We start from the raw sequence: 20685 nt of genomic DNA on the forward strand, positions 1-20685 counted from the left end.
GGCCTTCCAGGAAATAAAGAGTTAACTCACATTTCTCTGGTGCCCCCCCCCCCCCCCCAACAGTTTCAGTGTGTTGTCATTCAAAACCAATTTAGGAAGCAGTAGGATCTCATTATTACACCAATTTAATTCCAATTAGAAGAAATGAATCAAATTATCTTTTTTCACAGCACACTGACAAATAACTAGCCGAGAAATGAACATGACTGACGTACATAACAGGGTCGTCTCAGCAAATTGATCTCATTACTGTTTTTAATGTAGAGGCCCTGTTTGCTTCTTTTGAAGATAGGGACAAAAGGTCACACAGCTAAATTGGTAGCTTCTTTCACTGAGTTTTTATTTTTTACAAAGCAGTCCATAGAATCAAAATCTAATGAGTCTATTTTGTGACGTTAGTTAATTCTATCTGCTCAGTTACTGATTAGAGGGCACATTGAAATCAATAAATGTGACCTAGGAAGTCATGATTGTCAACATGAGCATAAACAGGGTTGTAAGGGAGAAAATAAAAGAAACTGCAAGGAAGTTCTTCCTGTTGAATTTTAAAAGTATGTTTATATTTATATTTGTGATGTCTTTGTTAAAAGTACTTTATGTTTTCTGCCTCATGCACACATAACCGCGCTGTGGTTGTGAAAAAGCCTACATTTTCCTGTTTTTTCTTTTGTTTCTGACAGTATTGTGGTCAGCCTGAATTCATGTAAGTAGCACATCATCAGCTCTGTTTCAAAGATGATGGAAGTTTTTCCAAGAAAAGTGTCAGCACTTTTCCTCTACCAGACCCAATTTCTACTTGTCACTGCGAAATTAAGCGCCTGGACTCTTGTCTCAGGATGGGAGAAAAAGCTGATGCGACTAAGTAGTGGCTGTCAAATGCAGTTTTATTTCACCACATCAATGCCCAGATGGATGAGGAACACCTAACAAAGAAGCTACCATCCGAATGCATAGTGCACATAAGAGAGAACTTTTTTTTTTCATGCATAAACAATGTGTCTAATTCTGCTGCACAATGTGACACATGTCTCACCTCTCTATACAAACGTGTTATTTCTGTAAGTTGTTCAGCAGCTTAACTTAATGACAACTCTGTGCATCCTCTGAATAATATATAAACAAATGGATTATTCAACTCATGACTTCTGCAGCTTTTTTTTTTGCAGCAATAACTGTTGCTGAGGGGTTTTTTCTGCCAACAGCAAGACGGTCGAAGCGGGCTGTGCTAATCACTATGCATCGCTTTATTATCTCAATATTCCGTCTGCAGCTTTTCTTCCACTTGCTGATTTTCCATCCTGCTGCCACTCAACAGTTCACACATAAACGAGCTGAATCTTCCAAACGAAACAAGTAAAATTCACAAATGAAAACAATCCTCGTGTTACAGGGGAAATTCAAGAGCACAAAAACAGAGAAGTATGCTTAAATGATGATGAATAACAGACTTATAGGGCGCAGGCATCCCAGAGTGAAAGATGAGCTTACCTTGTAGGCTCAGTTAGAACTTTCTGCTGTAGAAACGCATCTCTTAAAGCGGGTGGGTGTGTGTGTGTGTGTGTGGGGGGGGGGGGGGGGGGGGGTGTCCTGCTCCTTGAGGGCTGCTATCCAGCAAGTTTTAGTGGTTTCTCTGCTTAAACACACCTGGTTTAAATCTGCTGGTGATTGACAGACTGTTGCAGAGCCTGATGAGCTGCTGAACAGGTGATTGATTCAGGAATCAGGTGTGTTGGAACAGGTAAACAACTAAATCCTGTTGGATAGCAACCTCTGAGGACCAGGATTGCCCACCCCTGCATTAAAGGGAACTTACTATTCAAAACCCACCTGTTGCGTTCTTTTGTGCTTTCACGTGGGTCATTACTGCCTCTATGAAGACTTCTGTTGGGTATTTTTATAATTGTACCTTTTTGAGGCCTAAAAGATGCCCATTTTGTGTTATTAACACATCATGAATCTCTGTGTTTGCCAACTACTGTGGCTGTTCATGAAAGGTTGAGCAAGGATGTTGATTGTAAGAAACCTCTGTACCTCTGTAACCTGAGAAGGCCCGCCTTCTCCTCCATCCATTGTGAATAAAGCCCCTGACGAACTGGGAGCACACGGGAGTGACGTGGGGAAGCCTCGGAGGAGGTTTCTCTGCGTTAACTCTCCATATTTTGGGGACTCAGGGTAAAATGCCTTCCTTGTTGTCATGTGTGTTTATTTCAGGGTCCAGGGTTATGGAGATTAAATATTACCTAACATTCTGGTCCCCTGATGGAGAATGCGGGTATGCAGAGCTGGTGAGGTGAAGGCTTTGAGGCTGGAGCAGAGTGGGGGCTGGTTGGTTGAGTCCAGCTTCTCGCATGTTGATTTGCGCACATGGACATTATAAATAATCAAGATTTACTCTCTCTCTCCGGGTGTGTCGTCCTTTAAGGTAATATGGGATAAAATTAATTACCTATCAACTTCTAATGTAAAATTAAACCGTCCATCAGCTTTCTTTCAGTGTTTGGTTTAAGGAATCATCTGCCTAAAACAAGCCGTCCCAAAACATCCCCGTCTGTGATGTCACAAACAGGGAAATTAGACTGGAACCACCTCAGCGAGAGAGAGCTGCTGGACAAGCTGCGGCTCTACTCTAAGCTCCTACCAGATATCAGAGCTTCTCATCTTATAGCAGCCTCAGCGAGGGACTGGGTGGGCGTGGCCAGCTCCAGTTTGTTTTCTTAAAGCGACAGAGCCCTGAAACGGTTAATTCTGGAAGACAGTGAAGAATAAAACTGCTGAAACCAATTTATGTGAGAGAGATTTAGTGCCAAAAACCTCCACAAGCTTGTTAGGTATTGACCATAAAACTATTATAACTTAAGAAAGTCCTAGAGTTTTTTGTGTTGCTGTCTGTTACCTGTTTCATGCTGCAGGAATGTCGATTTATGTATCCTTGTACCAAGGACCAATGTTCAGTCATGACTGAGAGATGAGCTTTCAAACTCTTACATCTGTTTCTATCAGAGTTTATAATAAGTGTCATCTGTCTTGTGTCAGGCTGACCGAGCAGATGCCTGATGTTGTGTATCCACATCCTGGTACTTAAATAAATCTTTCTCAGCCGGATCTTCTTTTCCAAATAGAAGTCAGCAGTTATTTCAGAATTTGAATAATCTGAAAAGTTAATATTCATGTTGTGGTTGTTTTGGATGGACATCCTGTACGTTCTGTTAGCTCACAAGGCAACACCTCTATAGACTAATGCAAGTTCTTAGAAAATATTGCTTTACTTTGGATTTGGCATTGTTTTCTTGCAACAAGTACTATTAATACTTAATGACCCTCTTACTGCAGAGGAGTACTGAAACGCATCAACACTGCTTTGCAACAATCTTGTATCTCAGCACTCAGGTGTCAAGAAACACACATTTAGATTTAAACTGTGATTCAAGCATCAAAAGACTAAAATGTATTTGATTTGCAAGGGAAATAATGGAATTCTTGGTCAATATTTAGCGTAAGTCACAATATTTCTTGAGTGACAGATTACTGGGTAGCTCTGACAGCTGAAAATACTGATCAAATAAATCAAGTCCTTGTATGCAAGAAAACGACCCTGTGTTTTTTATATTGATGTCCGGCCAGTGGTTTGATTACCGTGTGTTCCTTTGTTCTTTCTTTCCTCAGTTCATGAATAAAGCAATCACAGAGGTTAAGTGAATGGCCTTGAATTGTGCTTGATTGCAAGCTTCCAGATAGCTGCAATTTAAACCCTTTTTTCCCCCCCTTTATTTTCTTTAAGGCACCCGTGTTTAATGAAAATACCCCATCTGTGTGTCTCCTTGTTCCAGGCCAGTGGAGTCAATGCATCGGAGAAGAGTGTGGTTCCGATGGAGTTCAAACCAGAACACTGTGGTGCGTCCACATGGAGGGCTGGACTACCCATCACTCGCACTGCCAGCACATGGACAAGCCAGAAAGCAAGAGGCAGTGCTTTAAGGTCTGCGACTGGCACCAAGATCTATTTGAATGGGAGGTTTCTGAATGGGGGGGCTGCGTGCTTGTTCCTTTTTTCTCCAATGAGCTCAAGCTGAGGACAACAGAGTGCATTACAGCACAGCACGGCATTCAGAGGCGCCACATCCACTGTGTGCGCACTTCGAATCGAAGCTCAGTCAGCTCGAGGATATGTGAGTTCTTTTCCCAGAAGCCCCCCATGGAGCAGGCGTGCCTGATCCCATGCCCCCAGGACTGTGTGGTTTCAGACTTCACTTCCTGGTCGAGTTGCAGCAAAACATGTGGCGCTGGTCTGCAGCATCGGACTAGACACATCCTGGCCCCACCAATGTATGGAGGGGCGGATTGCCCAAACCTAACTGAGACCAGAACTTGTTCGAACTCTAATGAATGCCCAGTTGCAGAGGGTGAGCACCAGTACAGCCTTAAAGTGGGGGCCTGGAGTAAGTGCCGACTACCCCATCAAAAAGACACCCTGTTAAATGGAAGGACCACGGTGGACTTTAGTACAAATTCCAATGAGAACAACACTATAAACTTCTACATGCTGGCTTCTCACCATCACCCCTCTCATCACCATCACCACCACCATACTCACGTGCACATCAAGTACCCCATGTCATGGGAGCAGGAGGTGGGATATCAGACACGACAAGTTCGCTGTGCAAGAGGTGACGGCAAAAACGTCATGCTGAGGTAAGAAGTACTATATTATATGTACTATTTTTTATAGCAATAGTTCTTAAAGGTGCCATATGTAAGAATGAACTGACATTCACATCCTGTGGTCAAATTTGTGCACTGCAGCCCATTATTCAAAGCAAAAAGATACTTTCTCACTGCCGTTCCGTGAGTTTCGTGGCTGTTGTCAGTTACGGATCAGCACCAGAATTTCTAGATGACAAGCAAAGACAATTCATAGAAAGTAAGATGATCAGTAGACAAATGCATTGGTATAGTTGGTGTTAGCACTGATGGGTGTTTTATGGTAGGGAGCACCTAGTACAGTTATTACGATAATATATCTCCGGCTATAGAGGAAGTATTGTTTGACGTCTTGCTGTTATAGTTCTGAACGACTCATTAAACAAAGTAAAACGCTATGATTGACTCATTATTCACGTCACACATAAACCGTAGTATCGAGTTTTGGTGATTGAAAAAGTAGCTTGAGATATTTTTATAGCTGATTATTTTCTTCTAATTCACAGTTAGCATTGTTAACTCAATGTTAGTCTCTAGTCTGCTTCACAAGAAATTAGACTAAAACAAAAAGATGCCGTGGCTTCAAAAACTTCTGGGTCGCTCCTGTTTACTGGCTTCAGTTGTTTAAACTGGAGCTTTTTGCCTGCCAGTGTTGAACTGTAAATGCTGACGCTGCAGCGTTGGCTCGCTGCAGACTCTGCAACCTCACGGGTTCCTAGATTGTAAATCTTCACTTTTGTACATTTATGATAATTTGTTCCATTTTGCTAGGGATGTAGCTTCAACAATTGCTTTCCAATTTTATTTCTAACTGTGGAAATTAGGTCAAGACCTCCTGTGCAGTCTTGGTGACCCACAGTGGGGTCCCGACCCAAACTCTGGGAACCACTGGTACAGAGAAGCTGTTGTTTGATTATATGAAATGAGCCAAATGTGTCCATTTATATGTATAATTTACAGTATGTGATATTTAACCCTCCCACTGTCCTAGTGGGTGACCCCGCAAGGACAGCTGACCATTGAGCAGGGCTGATGGTTAATCCCTTGAGGTACATGTGGCAGGGGTGAGGAGTGAGCACCACCTCACCCCTGCCACGTGGACCTCAAGGGATAAACCATCAATCCTGCTCAATGGTCAACATTTCTCGCGGGTCGCCCAATAGGGAAGTGGGGGGGTTATAAAGAATCTTCTACTTTTCTACCAAGGCAATGAAGATTTCAACTTCTGTGCTTATTTAAATAAGTTAATTCTAGTTCATCCGTCAAAATGTCCTTTTTTAAATGAGTTCTTTGTTATGCGGTCTCAAATATGTCAGTAAGTACTGTATAGTACAGCAGAAAATGTGTGCATACGGACAAGAGAAGTCTGTCCCACTCATTCACTCATGATCTCGGACGTAAAACTGCATGTGGAAGTATGTGGGGCTAAACAAGCTCGATGCCTTTATTTATTTGTGCATTCATTTGTTTTGTTTCTGATATGTGAGGAACGCGGGCGGTCAAGGCACATCCTAACTTATGGCCCCCGATGGGGCACTTTGCTCAAGTGGAGGTGTTCTCATTCAACTAAAATGCTTTCCATCGACGGTGCTTATTTATTCAATTATAACTAGATTATATGAGAGCTGGTTTTCCACTAGCGTGTTGGCAGCGAGGTGAGGTATTATCGTGTTAAATGTTAAGTGGTGCTCCCCTCAGTCGCTGCTTTTTGAGCTGACCCTGGTATTTGGATTTGATAAGAATGGATTTTGCTGCACATGTTCAAACACAATGCAGGGACATATACACACATACACACTCACACACACTTGAGGAAGGAACAATATGAGCTTCTTTGTTGGTAAGAGGGGAAAATCATTGCATCTATAATATGGCCTATTGTCTAAATGCCACTAAATACCATCTTTTTGTTTTGAAGTGACACCATTATGTTGCTGTTAAAATCAATATCAGACTAACAGCCACTGAGATCAGCTCTTAAAACACTTCTGTTCAATGACATCTTGGCTTTTTTTGTCTCACTGCTTTTACAGTCGGTCATTTTTAGTACAGCAGGAAATACACTGAAGAGTTTAGTGTCTTATTTGCTTCAGTATGTAAGTATATTTTACTAGATACAACGCATTACGGCTTAATTATAGGTAAAATGTGTACATTTAAAATGATTGATTTTACCACAAAATCTATGACCTATTTGTAATAAAGCCATTAATTGTATTGTCTTCTTTGTACTGGAGGACGTGTAGTCACTTAGGATTTATCATGCAGAGGTGGAAGCAACAAAGTTCATTTGTGCTGCATGGAATCCAACATAATCAGAAGTTAGTAGGTTACCTAATGAAATCTGTCCACTAATCCATTTAAATCCCAACTACATCTGGGACCAGTACTATAATTAAAGTTCATTATACCCAGCAGACCTGTTGCAAGGAGGCAGCAAAGCTGTGCGAATGTGAGATGCTAAATCTATGCTTGTGCACGAGCGTGCACGTTATGATTACAAATGAGATCAACGTAAGTCATTATCTTCATTTTTGAATCCAACAGGACTTATGGTAGTGTCATGTTTTGATGTAAAGTGTCAGATGTGGTAATGAAGTCTTCTTCGTCTTTAGTCTATGCACAAAGGACACCTCCCCTCTGACCTACCAGGCATGTTTGATGCCCCAAGACTGTCAGACATCCGATTGGTCATCGTGGGGTTCCTGCTCTAAAACCTGCCGGTCCAACGATCTGTCCCCCGGTTACCGCCTCCGGTTACGGGTCATGACACAGATCCCACGTGGTGATGGGACGCCGTGTCCAGTCCTTGAGGAAAAGGAAGCTTGTAACATCATCGGGGATTTGCTTCCAAAGTGCCCCAGGTAATGTGTCCGATTATTAAACTCATTTTGAAGCCAAGACAAAACAAGTCTGTTTGTGTGTAACCCGACCAAACTCCGGTTGCTTTAATGTGGTCGACAGGCCAGACTTTAGCTATTAAAACTTGCACAGAACAAAGTAGTCAGGAGAGAATTACATTTCCTGCTGCTTGACTTTATTTTTTTATTTTCGTTTTAAATTCACATGGAGTGCCCGGGAGCGGAGGATTTACATGATTAGGGAAAACTCATTACGGAAATTAAGCATTTGATAGATTACTGGGGGCTGTTGTTCTGGTACTCTCCTCAAATATTACTGCGTTCTGCAAGGCTGCATTTTTCATAGATGAAACCAAACATTTATTTAGAAGTCCTGAAATCAAAATAATCATTCCACACTCCTCCTGATCCACACTACGACAAAGCCAGCTCTTGCCAGAGATTGCACACGCTAATTTGTCTCACGCTTTGTGAGACTTGTTGCTAGTAATTGTCACACAAGGGTGTGACCTGGTGGCTCATCCTCTTTAAGTTGATCCTGTTTTATTTCTTTGCTTCCTGATGGATCTCAGTGGTGGTTTTGAAAGTCCACAAACACATTTCTGTTGTGAACCCCACAAAACATATGACACAGTGACCCTCACTCCCTTTTCCCTGCAGGTTTCTCCTTATTTATGTTTCAAATATCGTCGCATGCCTTGCGTGTTTTGTCAGGTACATGTGGAGAGCCACAGAATGGGGTGAATGCCGCATCCTACCTTTACTGAGCCAGCAGGACCGGAGGCAAATTAATGTCAGTATTCTGTGTGGAGGAGGGATCCAGACAAGGAAGACCTACTGTGCTCAAGTTCCTGATGATTCAGCACCACATCACAGGAAGGAAGGTAAGAATAAAGGAACACCTTCGGCGAGGTTGAGCCAGGGCTTACTGGAAGGTAGCGCATTATGAATAAAAATATAAATTATATATAAAAGTGAAGCAAACTTGCATTTTATGTTATCAAAGTAAATGTTCCCGTTATGCTGGCTACACAGATAAAAACGAACCCTCTGAGTAGCAGCAGCAAACGCATGTTCAAAGTGCACACAAGCAATATCATCAGCTTATTCATCGTGTGGTTTAGTGATCTGCAATGTGTTTCGGCAAAATCTTTGAACAACTGGGTACCAGTTTTATCTCTAATGATGTTCAGTGTTGCCCTTCTCCTGTCAAAATCTAAAACAAACTGTTAGAAACGTTAGTTTCAGATAAAACACAGTTGTGTTGGCAAGTAAAAGCCAACATTAAAATGGACTTCTTACACTGTACATTAAAGATGGTGAGAGTAATGCATTTACATCTAATATGATCAAAAGTAATAAAATGGGAACCTTTATCCTAGTTTAGATGTCTGTTAGTAAACCGATCTCTCAAATGAAGTCTGTTCCACTCCACTACAGTAGGTGGCGACATGCACCTTTTTGTGTTGGTATTCTACCTAGTATTCCTCCAATTTGTGTTACTTTTAGCAACACAAATAGTAAACAAACGCTGGCGGGAGTGAAGCAGACAAAGTTATGCACAATGTCTGTAGGAATGGACAACGCTGCAGCACTGTACTGTTTGATGGTGTTACGTGTGTTACGTGTGTTACGTGTGTTAATTTGTGGCGATGATATTATCAGAAGACCACTTCCGTGGTTTCGTCTCTTCTAGAAGTAAATGGTATCGGCTCGACTGAGCCATTTACATGAAGATGAAGTTGGTTTCTTGTAGCATAACCTGGGTGCTTCGCCTTAAGCAAGACTAACACGTTCACATGCATTAAAAACAACACCAGTCTATTTAGAATAATAAATAAGTTTTCTGATGTGCAAGTGTAAAGCCTGGTTCATGCTTCTCCGTCAGCTCCGCAAGGGACAGACACGCACGGATTGACCGAAACGTTTTGCTCTCATACTTCTCCGTCTCCTGGAGAGTGTTGCAAAGCAATTGCCCGGCAGGACAACAGAGGGCGTAGCGCTGTTCTGGGGTATCCTGTCATGTATCGGTCCATGATAGTTTGTTTATATTGTTTTTTGTGTATATAAGAGACTTTTAACACGGACATATTTGTCTCTCATTCTCCCACCTCTTCATGCGCTCCCCACCTCTAAACCCACGTTTCCTGTCATTTCCGTCCACAAATAAAACGCTTGCTGCGCATCTTTTCACTCCTCCAGTCACGAGAGAATTAAACGTTCATATTTTTAGAGTTTTTTCACGAGGTATTCTTCAAGCTTCTCCGTGTCTGCCGCTAGTTATCCTCGGCTCTCTTTCCAATGGCGGCGCTGTAAACAACAGCGGCGTCCTGACCAATCACAAGCTTGCCTTCTCCGTCTCGTTCGACGGATGTTTAAAAAAGTGGGCTCGACTCCGTACGTACTTGCGTGCCTGCCGGAGCCCTACGCAAGGACGTTGCGTGTCTCCGCACTGACACAGACGGAGAAGCATAAACCAGGCTTTAGTGGGACACTTAGCAAATTTTTCATATTTTTAAATCATTTTCTTGAGCCAGTACGTGCTTAAATGACCCTTAATGAAGGTTAATGAAATGCCACTCAGACCTCCACCGCCCCCTGTTGCCAGAATATCGCATTTGCAACTTCAGAGTTGCCGGGCTGCTCCATGCTGGTGGAGGATGCTGTGGAGTGGACTAAAGCTGACACGGTGGACCTGGAGTCTGCTTCCAGCTCATTTCCTGCATGTTGTAGATCGTGAACACATCTGATTTGTTTGATTTAGTGATGGATCACTCCTCTAGAAACTAATGAAGGCTGAGGAGACGTTTCAGCTGTTAGATTAAGGGTTTAAAAAGACAAACGCACAGCGAGGAGATGAGTTTCACTTTTGCTTTGACCACAGATAATTAATAACAGACACTAGGGGGTGCTAAAAGCAAGCACAACTGCCTAATATACCTTTAATAGGACTCAACACATCACAAGACAGGTCCAGTGAACTCAAATTTGCCCTAAATAAGAAATTCTTGAATTAAATTGGATTCAATTTCCAACCTAACGTTATAAATTACCATAAATTAGGAGTAAAAATACAGGGATGGGCACAGGCCTGCTAAGTATTAATCATTTATCACTTTAATTAAGCACAAGTGGGCACTTTTAATGACTGTCAACTAATAAATTCTCTATTGTTTTGCAGATTTCACTCCTCCTGCATAATGAATGCAGTAATTTGCCAAATAAAAGCATGTTTATTTAGCCTCCATCCATTTTTGTCTATAGTACTTGAGTAGCTTTGTTTTGCTGTTGATGTGCAGCATTCATGGGAAGACCCTTTAACTTGACAGGCATGTTCAGAGAAATGCGCATTTTGTTGGTTTTCTGTGGAGAATCTGAATGAAGGCGGCGTTTTTAACGGTGTGAGGGACAAACATCAGTAATGTAGCGTTTGTCAGCTGGTGTGAAGCACAGCACACTCGTGTTGGGTCTCTACTTCGGTAACACAACTCAATTCCAGATAAACACCATTTATGAAACAGAGCGGAAAGATCCCCACTTCACTTTATCACTGTATTTAAACAAGCACCTGATTGTGACGAAGGAGATCAAGCACCGTGTAAATTACCCTGGGTAAAGATGACAAAATGCTCGCCGGACATTTGGTCTTTTTTCTGTGGGCTCTCATTTAAATGGAAATTTGCCTCTCAATGATGTGCGGAGGTGCATCAAAATGGAATATTAGATTGAAGCTCTTGCAAACGGGGAAAAAACGTACTAATTTTTTATTCTGTGAGGAAACCTTTAAAAGCGACGGAGCTGTCGGTGATCTTCACACGATGTCAGTCACGCTTAGCAGCAAATTGATTACATTCTGTTGTGGTTTAATATCTCCCTGTTTAGATGCAGTAATTTCCGTTGCTGGTAATTCTGCTCAGTTTAAAATTTCCTGTCATTAGACGAGCTTTTCCCTCTGCTCCCCTCACTCATTAGTCCTCCAAATGAGCTTTGTTAAACCTCTCACCACATATCGTGTTACCATGTGTTTTTCAACCTGAGGCGAGGCTCCTTGGTCTTCTCGAGTCTCCGTGCACAAACTCGGTCACAAGCACAAACCCCAATATTTGAGACCCTTCACATGTACGGCTACATGTGTGTTCCATGACCATTTCTTCTTTTTATTGCTCAGTGTCCAGGCCTGTGAACGCCCAGCTGTGTGATGGGGATGAGCCTCCCTTGGCCGTTCAGAACTGCACCATTCCCTGCCAGCAACCAGGCTTGCTCTCACAGTGGTCAGCCTGGAGTGCCTGTCTACATGAGGACTGCAAAGACCCTCAAGGCAAGAAAGGTGTGTTGAAGTAAAGTGGACTTGTTGAAAATGTCACCGTTTAATGGCTTTTTAGCTCATTCGCTGCCAGCGTTTCTCACCGTTTTTACTGTTTTTTTAAGAGTGACAGAACGTTGCGCGCTAGCATGATGTCGATGCCAAAACTACCAAAACAAAGAGGAGACTCACCTCTTACATCAGGAAGAAGCCGCGTGTTTCGAGCGTTATCCGTTCTTTCATAATCCGTTGTTGAATTGTGATCGGCAGACGCTTTTCCGGTTCGCGCCTCACTTTTTTTTACAGGAACGGCCCAAAACGATCTCTTAACATATATATGTTCTGCTTCCTGATCATGTGACGTGTAACGTATGCGGATGAAAATCGGCTTCAGAGCTGGGATGTTTGTTCTCTCGGCGCAGGGGCTCGTTTCGACACCCACACAGTAAAAAAAATGCAAATGACGACTTTAGTCGTCATTGGCAGTGAATGAGTTAAGCATTGTTTGGGTTTTGTGAACAGAATGCACATGTGATCGATGCCTAAAAAGTGCTTATTTCAAAGTAGTGAGCAGAATGAAAGTTCAACAAGGTCATGAATGTTTAAAGTTTAATCCGGCTAAAGAATACTTTAGGTAGATCTGGGTGAAATAACACAATAATAAAGAGATTCACACACTACTAGTTTTTATTATAGGAAAATGTATGTTTGCTGATTACTGCTGAGTTACATCTGCAGCCTTGCAGGTTTTTTTTTAAATTGCAGACGTCGTTGCTTTATGTGCTGTTTAATTAAGACCGGTGTTATGGAAAGTACTTTGTCATTTTAAATGAATGCCCGTTTGTGGTCTTTTTTCCAATTTCCAACATGCAGGTTCACTGTGATTATGCGCTAACGTCTAGTCAAAGAAAAAATCACGTGGAAGATATTTTGCTCAGAAATATTGGTTTCCAAGCCTGAATGCTGGATGGAGACTTTGGATTCAGAACATGGAGCCAAACAGCTCAAATAAAGATAAAAACTTCTGAATCTCTCCGGGTGATGACCCTGCTACCTACACAACTTAGTCAAGTGGTTTCATTTCATGAACTTACTTTTTGTATTGAACTTTGATTTCAGTTTTCTCTATTGTCAGTCGTCTTCATCCATCAGAGATCTCCCGGTATTTTCTGCCTTGTCCCCAGTTGGCCGCTCGCCACCTGCTACCCTGGTTCTAATTAGCACACCTGCATCTACTTTCCTTCTAATCCTCTGTGATATTTAACCTCTGATTATTTCCACCAGTATGTGCCAAATATTATTTATGTTAAACATAACTCAACTTGTTGATGAACTTGGTAGTAAGCAACTCATTGGCACATTTGTTTAGGAGGATGTCTTTTTATTCTTTCCCCCGATCTCTGTTATATGTCCTTGACAATAAATAACGAGAGGTCGAACAGCGGTGCTATGAAAACATCTAGCCATTTAAACTATGGTTCACAACCAAATTAGATTTGGCAGCAAATTACATGCCTGTATATTATGTATTTTTTAGTACAATAATGCTTTCTGAGAGCCACGTTTCAGACAAGTGTTTAAAATCACCATCAACATTTTTTTTGTTTAGTTTTAATCGAAAGTGTAAATCCAGCATATTGACTACAACAGTTGGAATCTTATGTGAATTTATTGCATTTGTAAAATCAATGAAAGAAATGTGAAGCTAAATACTTCCAGTATCATCAGCAAGGGACCTCCGAAACCTGAAAGCTTTTGCACATTCATGGACTCAGTGAAAGATTTTAGAGTGTTTTAGCAATGCTGAACCTGTCAGACAGAGAGGTGTTCTGTCTGTCGGAGGCTACGACGGACAACGTTGGCAGGACTGGCCATTTCTGTCGGAGCAGAACGCAGTAGCCTCTTGGTTAGAATGCTAAAACTGATTTAAGCAATAGGTGGACGCACGTGTTAAACAAAGGATGAAGAACTATTTTATTTTATTTCTTTATTTAACCAGATGAGTCGACCAGAGCAGATGTTTGGAAGGGGAAGGCGCAGACATGAAATGAAGCTCCTAAATTCGCCCAGAAGAGAAGATAAGATGAGTTCTGTGTATTGGTGTGCAAAACGCAATAGGCGCTGGAAGAAGGGCATGCATTGTGTGCGGAACATTTGCAGCAGAGCTGTTAGTGTGTTAGGGCTGTGCTAAAAGGCCACAATGACCGCGTCTCTGCAGTGAGTAAATGTGAGCATGAAAGTACCCCGGGGAGTGACTGGAGTGTGGATTGTTTAGGTCAAACAGTGGGTCTGTATCAGATGAGCCAGCTCCTCTCATGGACTGTGTCATTTATGTGTTTCAAGGAATAAAAAAAACAACCAAATACAAAAAACAAAGCATCTGCTGTTTAGCTGCTCTGGTGGGAAGCTATCTTTTAATGGTGTTTGTAAAGACTGGGAGCACGCGGCAGACAGAGAATGAAAGCAATACAGAATCACTCACAGGGAGCAGTGCTGCCTGAGATGCGCTCTACAGATATTGAGCGGTGGAGTATTGTTATGAACCAACTCGTTTGCTTGTAGCCCTTGAGCTTCAGAGGATTTCTCCCTCTGATTGAATGGCTTTTATGTTTCACCGCATCAGAATAAACTGTGATCCGTCGAACTGAAAGTCCCTTCAGATCCCCGGGTTTCAGGTGTAAGAGTCGACCAGCTTTGCTCTGTGGAAAATTACACATTTAGATTACCTCCCTGTGGCTCCTCGTCTTTTTATGCTATCGTGGCCTATCACATTTGCAGCTATACTGGGAAATCAATTGAACATGGGAGGTTACTGGATGGATTTTTTAGCAGGGGCCCCTACCAGGGCTTACACAGCTCGAGGGAAGGTGTATTCCTGAAAAGCTAAAAATTGCTGCATGGCCCTTGTTCGCTTAAAATAAACCCAGTGTGGCAAAGAAACCTTTTAATTATTAATATCCACAAGGGCATGGCCAGCCAAATTGTTTTTGTGGCTTGGATACGAGCAACAGTAAGTGCTCTTGGCGATGCTGCTATCGATCCGCCGTGTCTTTGCTCTTCAAGAGCGCACTGAGGCAGCATCAGTCGGATCACACTCCTGAACCGGTGCTCCACTGCAGCACATGGTAAGGGGATGTAATTTGCAGAGTGGGGATCCTTTGGTTAAATAGTGCTGCCTGTGGGGCAAAGGAATGTGGGACCGGTACATCAGTGACCAGTGTCAGAACTGAGATTAAAGCAGTGCGGCTCAAAGAAAAGCTGTCACAAGGGGGACTGCAGTAGCTCAGACACTTTTATCCACCAGCTTTCTACGAGCAAGAACACCGCTGTCTTTAGGGAAACGGACAGACTCGGCAGTCAATTCAAATGATCGATCTGAACGTGTTCAATCAGTAAAGACCTTTTTATGGAAAAATGAATATTTCATGACCAATCCATCTTTGGGGAATCAATACAGTGAAGTGGGGATTATGAATAAAAATATGGGACAATAAGGTAATGTGGTTGACTAGGTAGGCGCTGTAGTGATAATGACCGAGACAAAATGTTCGTGTCATTCGATAATTTGCTGAACGCTCTGGAGCGTTTTATTGCTCCTGCCGTCTTTATGATCCATCTGCCATTCTTCAAGCACCAACAATCAATGTTTTGTTCATCCATATTTAACAAAGGCTCTTTTTGTGGTTTATGATACAAGAAGGGGAGGAAGGTGGCGGCGCTAAAACACACAAACTACAGATGTGATGCAAATACTTTGCCCTCTGGACAGACTCAAAGGGAGAACAGGTTCTTCCACTCACAACTATGATCATTTCAAGAATATATCTGCAGAAAATCTTTATTTTCATAACTATATATTTTTTGTGAAGTAAACGGCATTGACTGCAAGTGTAGAAGCAAAAACATAACATTTTTTAGGCTACAAAACAAAAACCGTGCAGAAAATGCCAATGGTGATGCCGTTTTCTTAAACTGATGGTGATTTGACTATTCTAGACCCAATAACAGTGACATCCACAGATTTAAGCTGTACCCCTCAATGCATTGTCAACTTATAGGATTGTTAAGCTCATGGAGCAAGAAACCGATCCGGAAGTTGACATGCTGGTCATACAAAGTCCTTTTAACTGAAAGAGTTCTTCCAATGCATCACGCAACAAGTTGAAGTATGGAAGTCCAAACCAGCTCATACAAATCCAGAAGCACGAAGACAATTCTTCTCCAGCCTTCAGGGAGTACAGACGCTTTTTTTCTCAGCTCCCTTATCTGCTTTCCCAAGGCTCTTTGTCCTGTCAGCCTACAGAGCACTTATCTGCATTTCTCCTGAAACCACTACTCTTTTTTTGGAAATATGGACCTAATTAACTGGTCATTCAACGCAATTGATAAAATTTTTTCTAGGATGAGAACGGAGAAGGGGGCTCCCACCTGTCCCGAGGGGACATTCGCAGCGGGATATGCACTCGATTCTTGGGAGGTCTGGCGAATCGTGTGCCTCTCTCAGTTGTCCATGTGGAAGATTTGTGGATGTTCGGCCTGATGATCACTGGATTTCTTCTGATTGGAGTGGGAGGATATCTGGTTTTCTGGAAATTTGGGAAGACGGGAGCGATTGGAGTGCGACCCGCGCCCATGGAATGTGCCGCCCGTGCCGTGACCTCACAGACTGGGACGTTACTCGAGGTGAACCGTAAGCTGGATAATGTCCTTGCGGCATTGCCTGTGTTAGTACGCAATATGGATGTCATCTCGGAGAGGGTCGCCGGACGATGTGGGGATGTTTAGAACGTAAAATTGGCTCACTGGTGGACTTGAATGACCACTTATAGACTCCAAGGCAGAAAGGAAAATTATCTCTGCCTGCCCCAAACAAAGCCAGGTTTATCCTTTATCTGACGCCAAGGCAGTCTCTCAAGGCTGCTCAACACACCCCCACGAAAGCAGGAATGCTGACAGATGCTGTGTCCCGACTTTCCCACCCTGCCTTCAGATTGTGACTTCTGCTGAGGTCAGCGACCTGCGGGAAACTCAATGTGCTCTCTGTTCCTTATCTCTCCCTCCCACCTGTTGGACTGCAGCTGGCTGAGCGCCGTACCAGCATCTCCCGTTGGAGGCTTCAGGATCCCGCCCAACCCCGCCTCCCTATCGGACTCTGATGTTTTGTATCTGTGCTGTTTGTGCTTCTATGTTGAGGAGTTTTTTTTTTTATAATAGAGTTATTCCCCGCTGGGTCTAACTCTGCTATGCCTTTTTTTACCTTACCCCCAATTATCCTCATGTAACACCCTTTTCATCTATCTATTAAGGTAGCGCGACTCATGTTGCGAATGACCGCAGTCACCAATTCTTGTCATGTGTCTTACCCATGTATGTCTAATCTCTGAATTGTGTGCACTGAAACTCAATTTCGTTTCTCTGTATGTCCTGCACATGTGGTAGAAATGACAATAAAAACGACTTTGACTTTGACAATCATTTAAAAAATAATTATCATGTTAAACACAACACCCCCTAAAAAAAATAAAATAAATAAACTGCTTTTGGGCTTATTTTGTGTGTTTTCTTAAAAGGTCAGGATAATTGGAGCAGTTCAGCCAAAAACACAAATAAATGTAGCTCAGCAATCTAAAAAAAAATTATAAAAATTAAATGGATAAAAACAAGTGAGTCTCCGTAACTGTAAAAGACAGATGTCATTTCAAAAACGGCACAATTATTGCAGCTTGACCCAACTCACTCACACGTCTCCACTATCTCACCTACCCCCCTCTGTTATGGTGTTACTCCCACTATCTCCCCACCTCACCCTGGAAAGGCTTCTGTTGCTGCATCTCAGTGAAAACAGTCTTTACTGAAGCACATTTTAGCTAATTATTAACATGATTTTTTATTTCAAAATAAAAGCACCAAAATGAGACTATACTGTATCTGTCTGTCTGTCTGTCTGTCTGTCTATCGATCCATCTATCTATCTATCTATCTATCTATCTATCTATCTATCTATCTATCTATCTATCTATCTATCTATCTATCTATCTATCTATCTATCTATCTATCTATCTATCTATCTATCTATCTATCTATCTATCTATCTATCTATCCATCCATCCATCTATCCATCTATCCATCTATCCATCCATCCATCTATCCATCTATCCATCTATCCATCCATCCATCCATCCATCCATCTATCCATCTATCTATCCATGTATCTACACATCTACCTACGTACATATCTGGCCAGCTCTCTCCCTGTCTTTGAGTCTTTGTTGGTTAGAAACAGGGACTCCTGTAATCATTTAACACATCGCTGATCTCCTGCTCCTGACACTGAAGCATGATAAATTGATGGAGCACGTTTGCCATCATAACACAATATCTCATGCTCTGCTAACTTGACTTCCATCCCCAAAAGTAAATAAAAGAAAAAGGAAAACGAGGTAAGGAAGTTAGCTGAACAATGGTTTTATGGATTCAGTGGATTTAGTGAACCAGAAGGAGGAACTGTAACAAACGTAAAGATGCTGAACTCAAGGAGAAAAAATAAACATGCTTCTGTTTTGTTTCTTCTTTGCAAACATAACGGTGGACACGCAGTTCAAAAGAAACACGATTATTTAAGCATATCATAACAAACTTAGAAGAGTTTATGCACAATCTGTGTTTACTCTATGCGGTTGTCATTCCTCTGACATCTTTGTCTTCCCCGCCTGCTTTTTGCCAGGTTTCAGACAAAGGAGGAGAGAGGTGTTGTGGGAGTCCAGCGGGACTCTGGAGACTTGCCCTCACCTGATGGAGTTCATCCCCTGTGAGGATCCTGCCTGCTACCTGTGGCAGGTCCAGCAGGAGGGAAGATGCATCCCCATCAATGGCTCCTGTGGTTCTGGAACTGCAGTCCACAACATAACCTGTGTCAACACTGAAGGTAAAGCCCCGGTCACATAAATGAACTACAACAGATCCGAAATGTCTCCCTGTGAGTTTATTGTGTTCTGCTCTCAGCTGATGTTTTTGCTTTGGGTTTGGTCTAAAAGCCTCATTTAAAGCTTTCTAAAGCTACGCGCAGTGTTTTATTTCACTGAGATGAGTCATCACGCCATTCATAACTTTCATATTTGTGTAGTACACTTTTAAAATTGAATAGTATAAGTACTCGCTTGAAATCCGTGCCAACTCGATTCTCTAAAATGGCGCTAAAAACAGCCACAAGCTACTGTAAAATTCATCAAGGTAGCAGGAGTCATTTATTTTATCATCCAGAGATATAATACCTTCAATTATAATGGGATGCCTGCACCGTCGAGCGTAATGCGAGCTGTTGTTCTCAGCTACATCATCAGGTTGGGTGAAAGGAACATCACCATTAACGGAGCATGCATTATTCATTACGAAGCATTGTCAAATTTATGGGCACAGAAAACACCGGCCTGATTAAAAGTCACAATCCCTGCTTCCTGCTGGGCATTAATTGCTCATCTCCATTGATTATAAGGCCTAATTGGAGCCGTTTTTGTCCATGTTTTATTACTCTGTCACAATGCATCATGTGTATGTTTATCACAAATCCAGATGAAAGTCCAAATTCATTAACTGACACGAGCATCTAATGAGTTCTGACAAGGCAAGGGAACAGTGAGAGCTTCGAGAAGGTGGAGGGGAAAGATTGATGGATTATGTGTCGGCGTTCCTTCTTTAGATCGGCCAGTTGAACCAACTATTGGGCTGGGCGTTCATCATTGTCCTAGTGGTGTCAAGGACAAGGTGTAATTGGTTTAAAGGTAAACAGTTTCCACAAATTAAGCAGCAGTCTAAGAAAACAACGGGTGCACTGATGGAATACAAACAATTAAACCCAGTATTCATGTGGAAATAAACACATTTGCTTTTTTTAACGCTCTCCCTGTATGAGCTTCTAATAGAAAATAGTTGGTGAAGATGTAGGATTTGAATCCAAACGGGTTCAAATGAAGGCAAATGAACTTCTTTGGTTTCTTGAAGACGTTTTGCTTCTCATCCGAGGAGATGCTTCTATTCAACACAACAACTCCTTCTCAATAGAGGTTCACCAGGGGGTAGAGAGGAGGGGTACTCAAAGTAGTTTCTGCTCGTTAAACAGTAGGCAGCTACAATTTATAAGCTTGACTCCATATTCCTGTCAGAATTTACAAAGCTCCTCCGATTAGAAGCGAAAGTCTTCAAGAAACCAAAGAAGTCCAGTTGCCTTCATTTGAACTCTTTTGGATTCAAATCCTAGCGTTTCATCATTATTTTCTGTTAGGAGCTAATGCAGGAGACAGGTGTAGTAGACTATTTTCATGTTCAGCCTGCAGGAATAACTCAGTGACCAATCAGAAATAATCATTAAAATATGTAATTTCAGTGTTCTACACCTTTAAAATGCTTTCTGAGAACAGAAATAGAAAGGATCTGTTGAAGCCGACATGATGAGAATACATTTTGAGCAAACCTCTAGGCTGATTGTTCATAGAAATCTCATTTGCTGCCATAAAAACTGCGATTTTTTAAAGACACAATTCCTTTTCATTTGCAACGGCTCGTCATGTAATCATGAAAACATAACCAGGCACCCTTCCAAGTATCTTCATTAACTGAAGCTTTAGAGGCGTTGCTGTAAGGAAAGGAAAAGTAAAAACAAACAAAAAAAGAGATTTAATTCTGGTTCAAACCTGGGCCTTTTTCATCCTAAACTATGCATTTGCTAATAAAACCAAACGTACAAATAAATCAGGAACGTTGACATTTTTGACATTAAAATTCATAAAAAGTGAAGTTTCTAATAATTATGGGATAGTTCTCAGGCAT

At 42.0% G+C, this 20685-nt stretch overlaps 1 protein-coding gene across 2 annotated transcripts in view; it reads left to right on the plus strand.

Annotated features, from left to right (window-relative positions):
• Window positions 1-20685, plus strand: part of thsd7ba (thrombospondin, type I, domain containing 7Ba) — a 244015-nt gene that overhangs the window by 100962 nt on the left and 122368 nt on the right. For both annotated transcript variants that reach the window (XM_015966811.3, XM_054747116.2), the window contains exons 4-8: window positions 3828-4689; window positions 7314-7562; window positions 8274-8443; window positions 11728-11886; window positions 18587-18787. In XM_015966811.3, the coding sequence (XP_015822297.1) occupies window positions 3828-4689; window positions 7314-7562; window positions 8274-8443; window positions 11728-11886; window positions 18587-18787 (1641 nt within the window). The remainder of the gene's footprint in view (window positions 1-3827; window positions 4690-7313; window positions 7563-8273; window positions 8444-11727; window positions 11887-18586; window positions 18788-20685) is intronic.

Source organism: Nothobranchius furzeri, chromosome 14 (genome assembly GCF_043380555.1).
Source record: "Nothobranchius furzeri strain GRZ-AD chromosome 14, NfurGRZ-RIMD1, whole genome shotgun sequence".
NCBI lineage: Eukaryota > Metazoa > Chordata > Actinopteri > Cyprinodontiformes > Nothobranchiidae > Nothobranchius > Nothobranchius furzeri.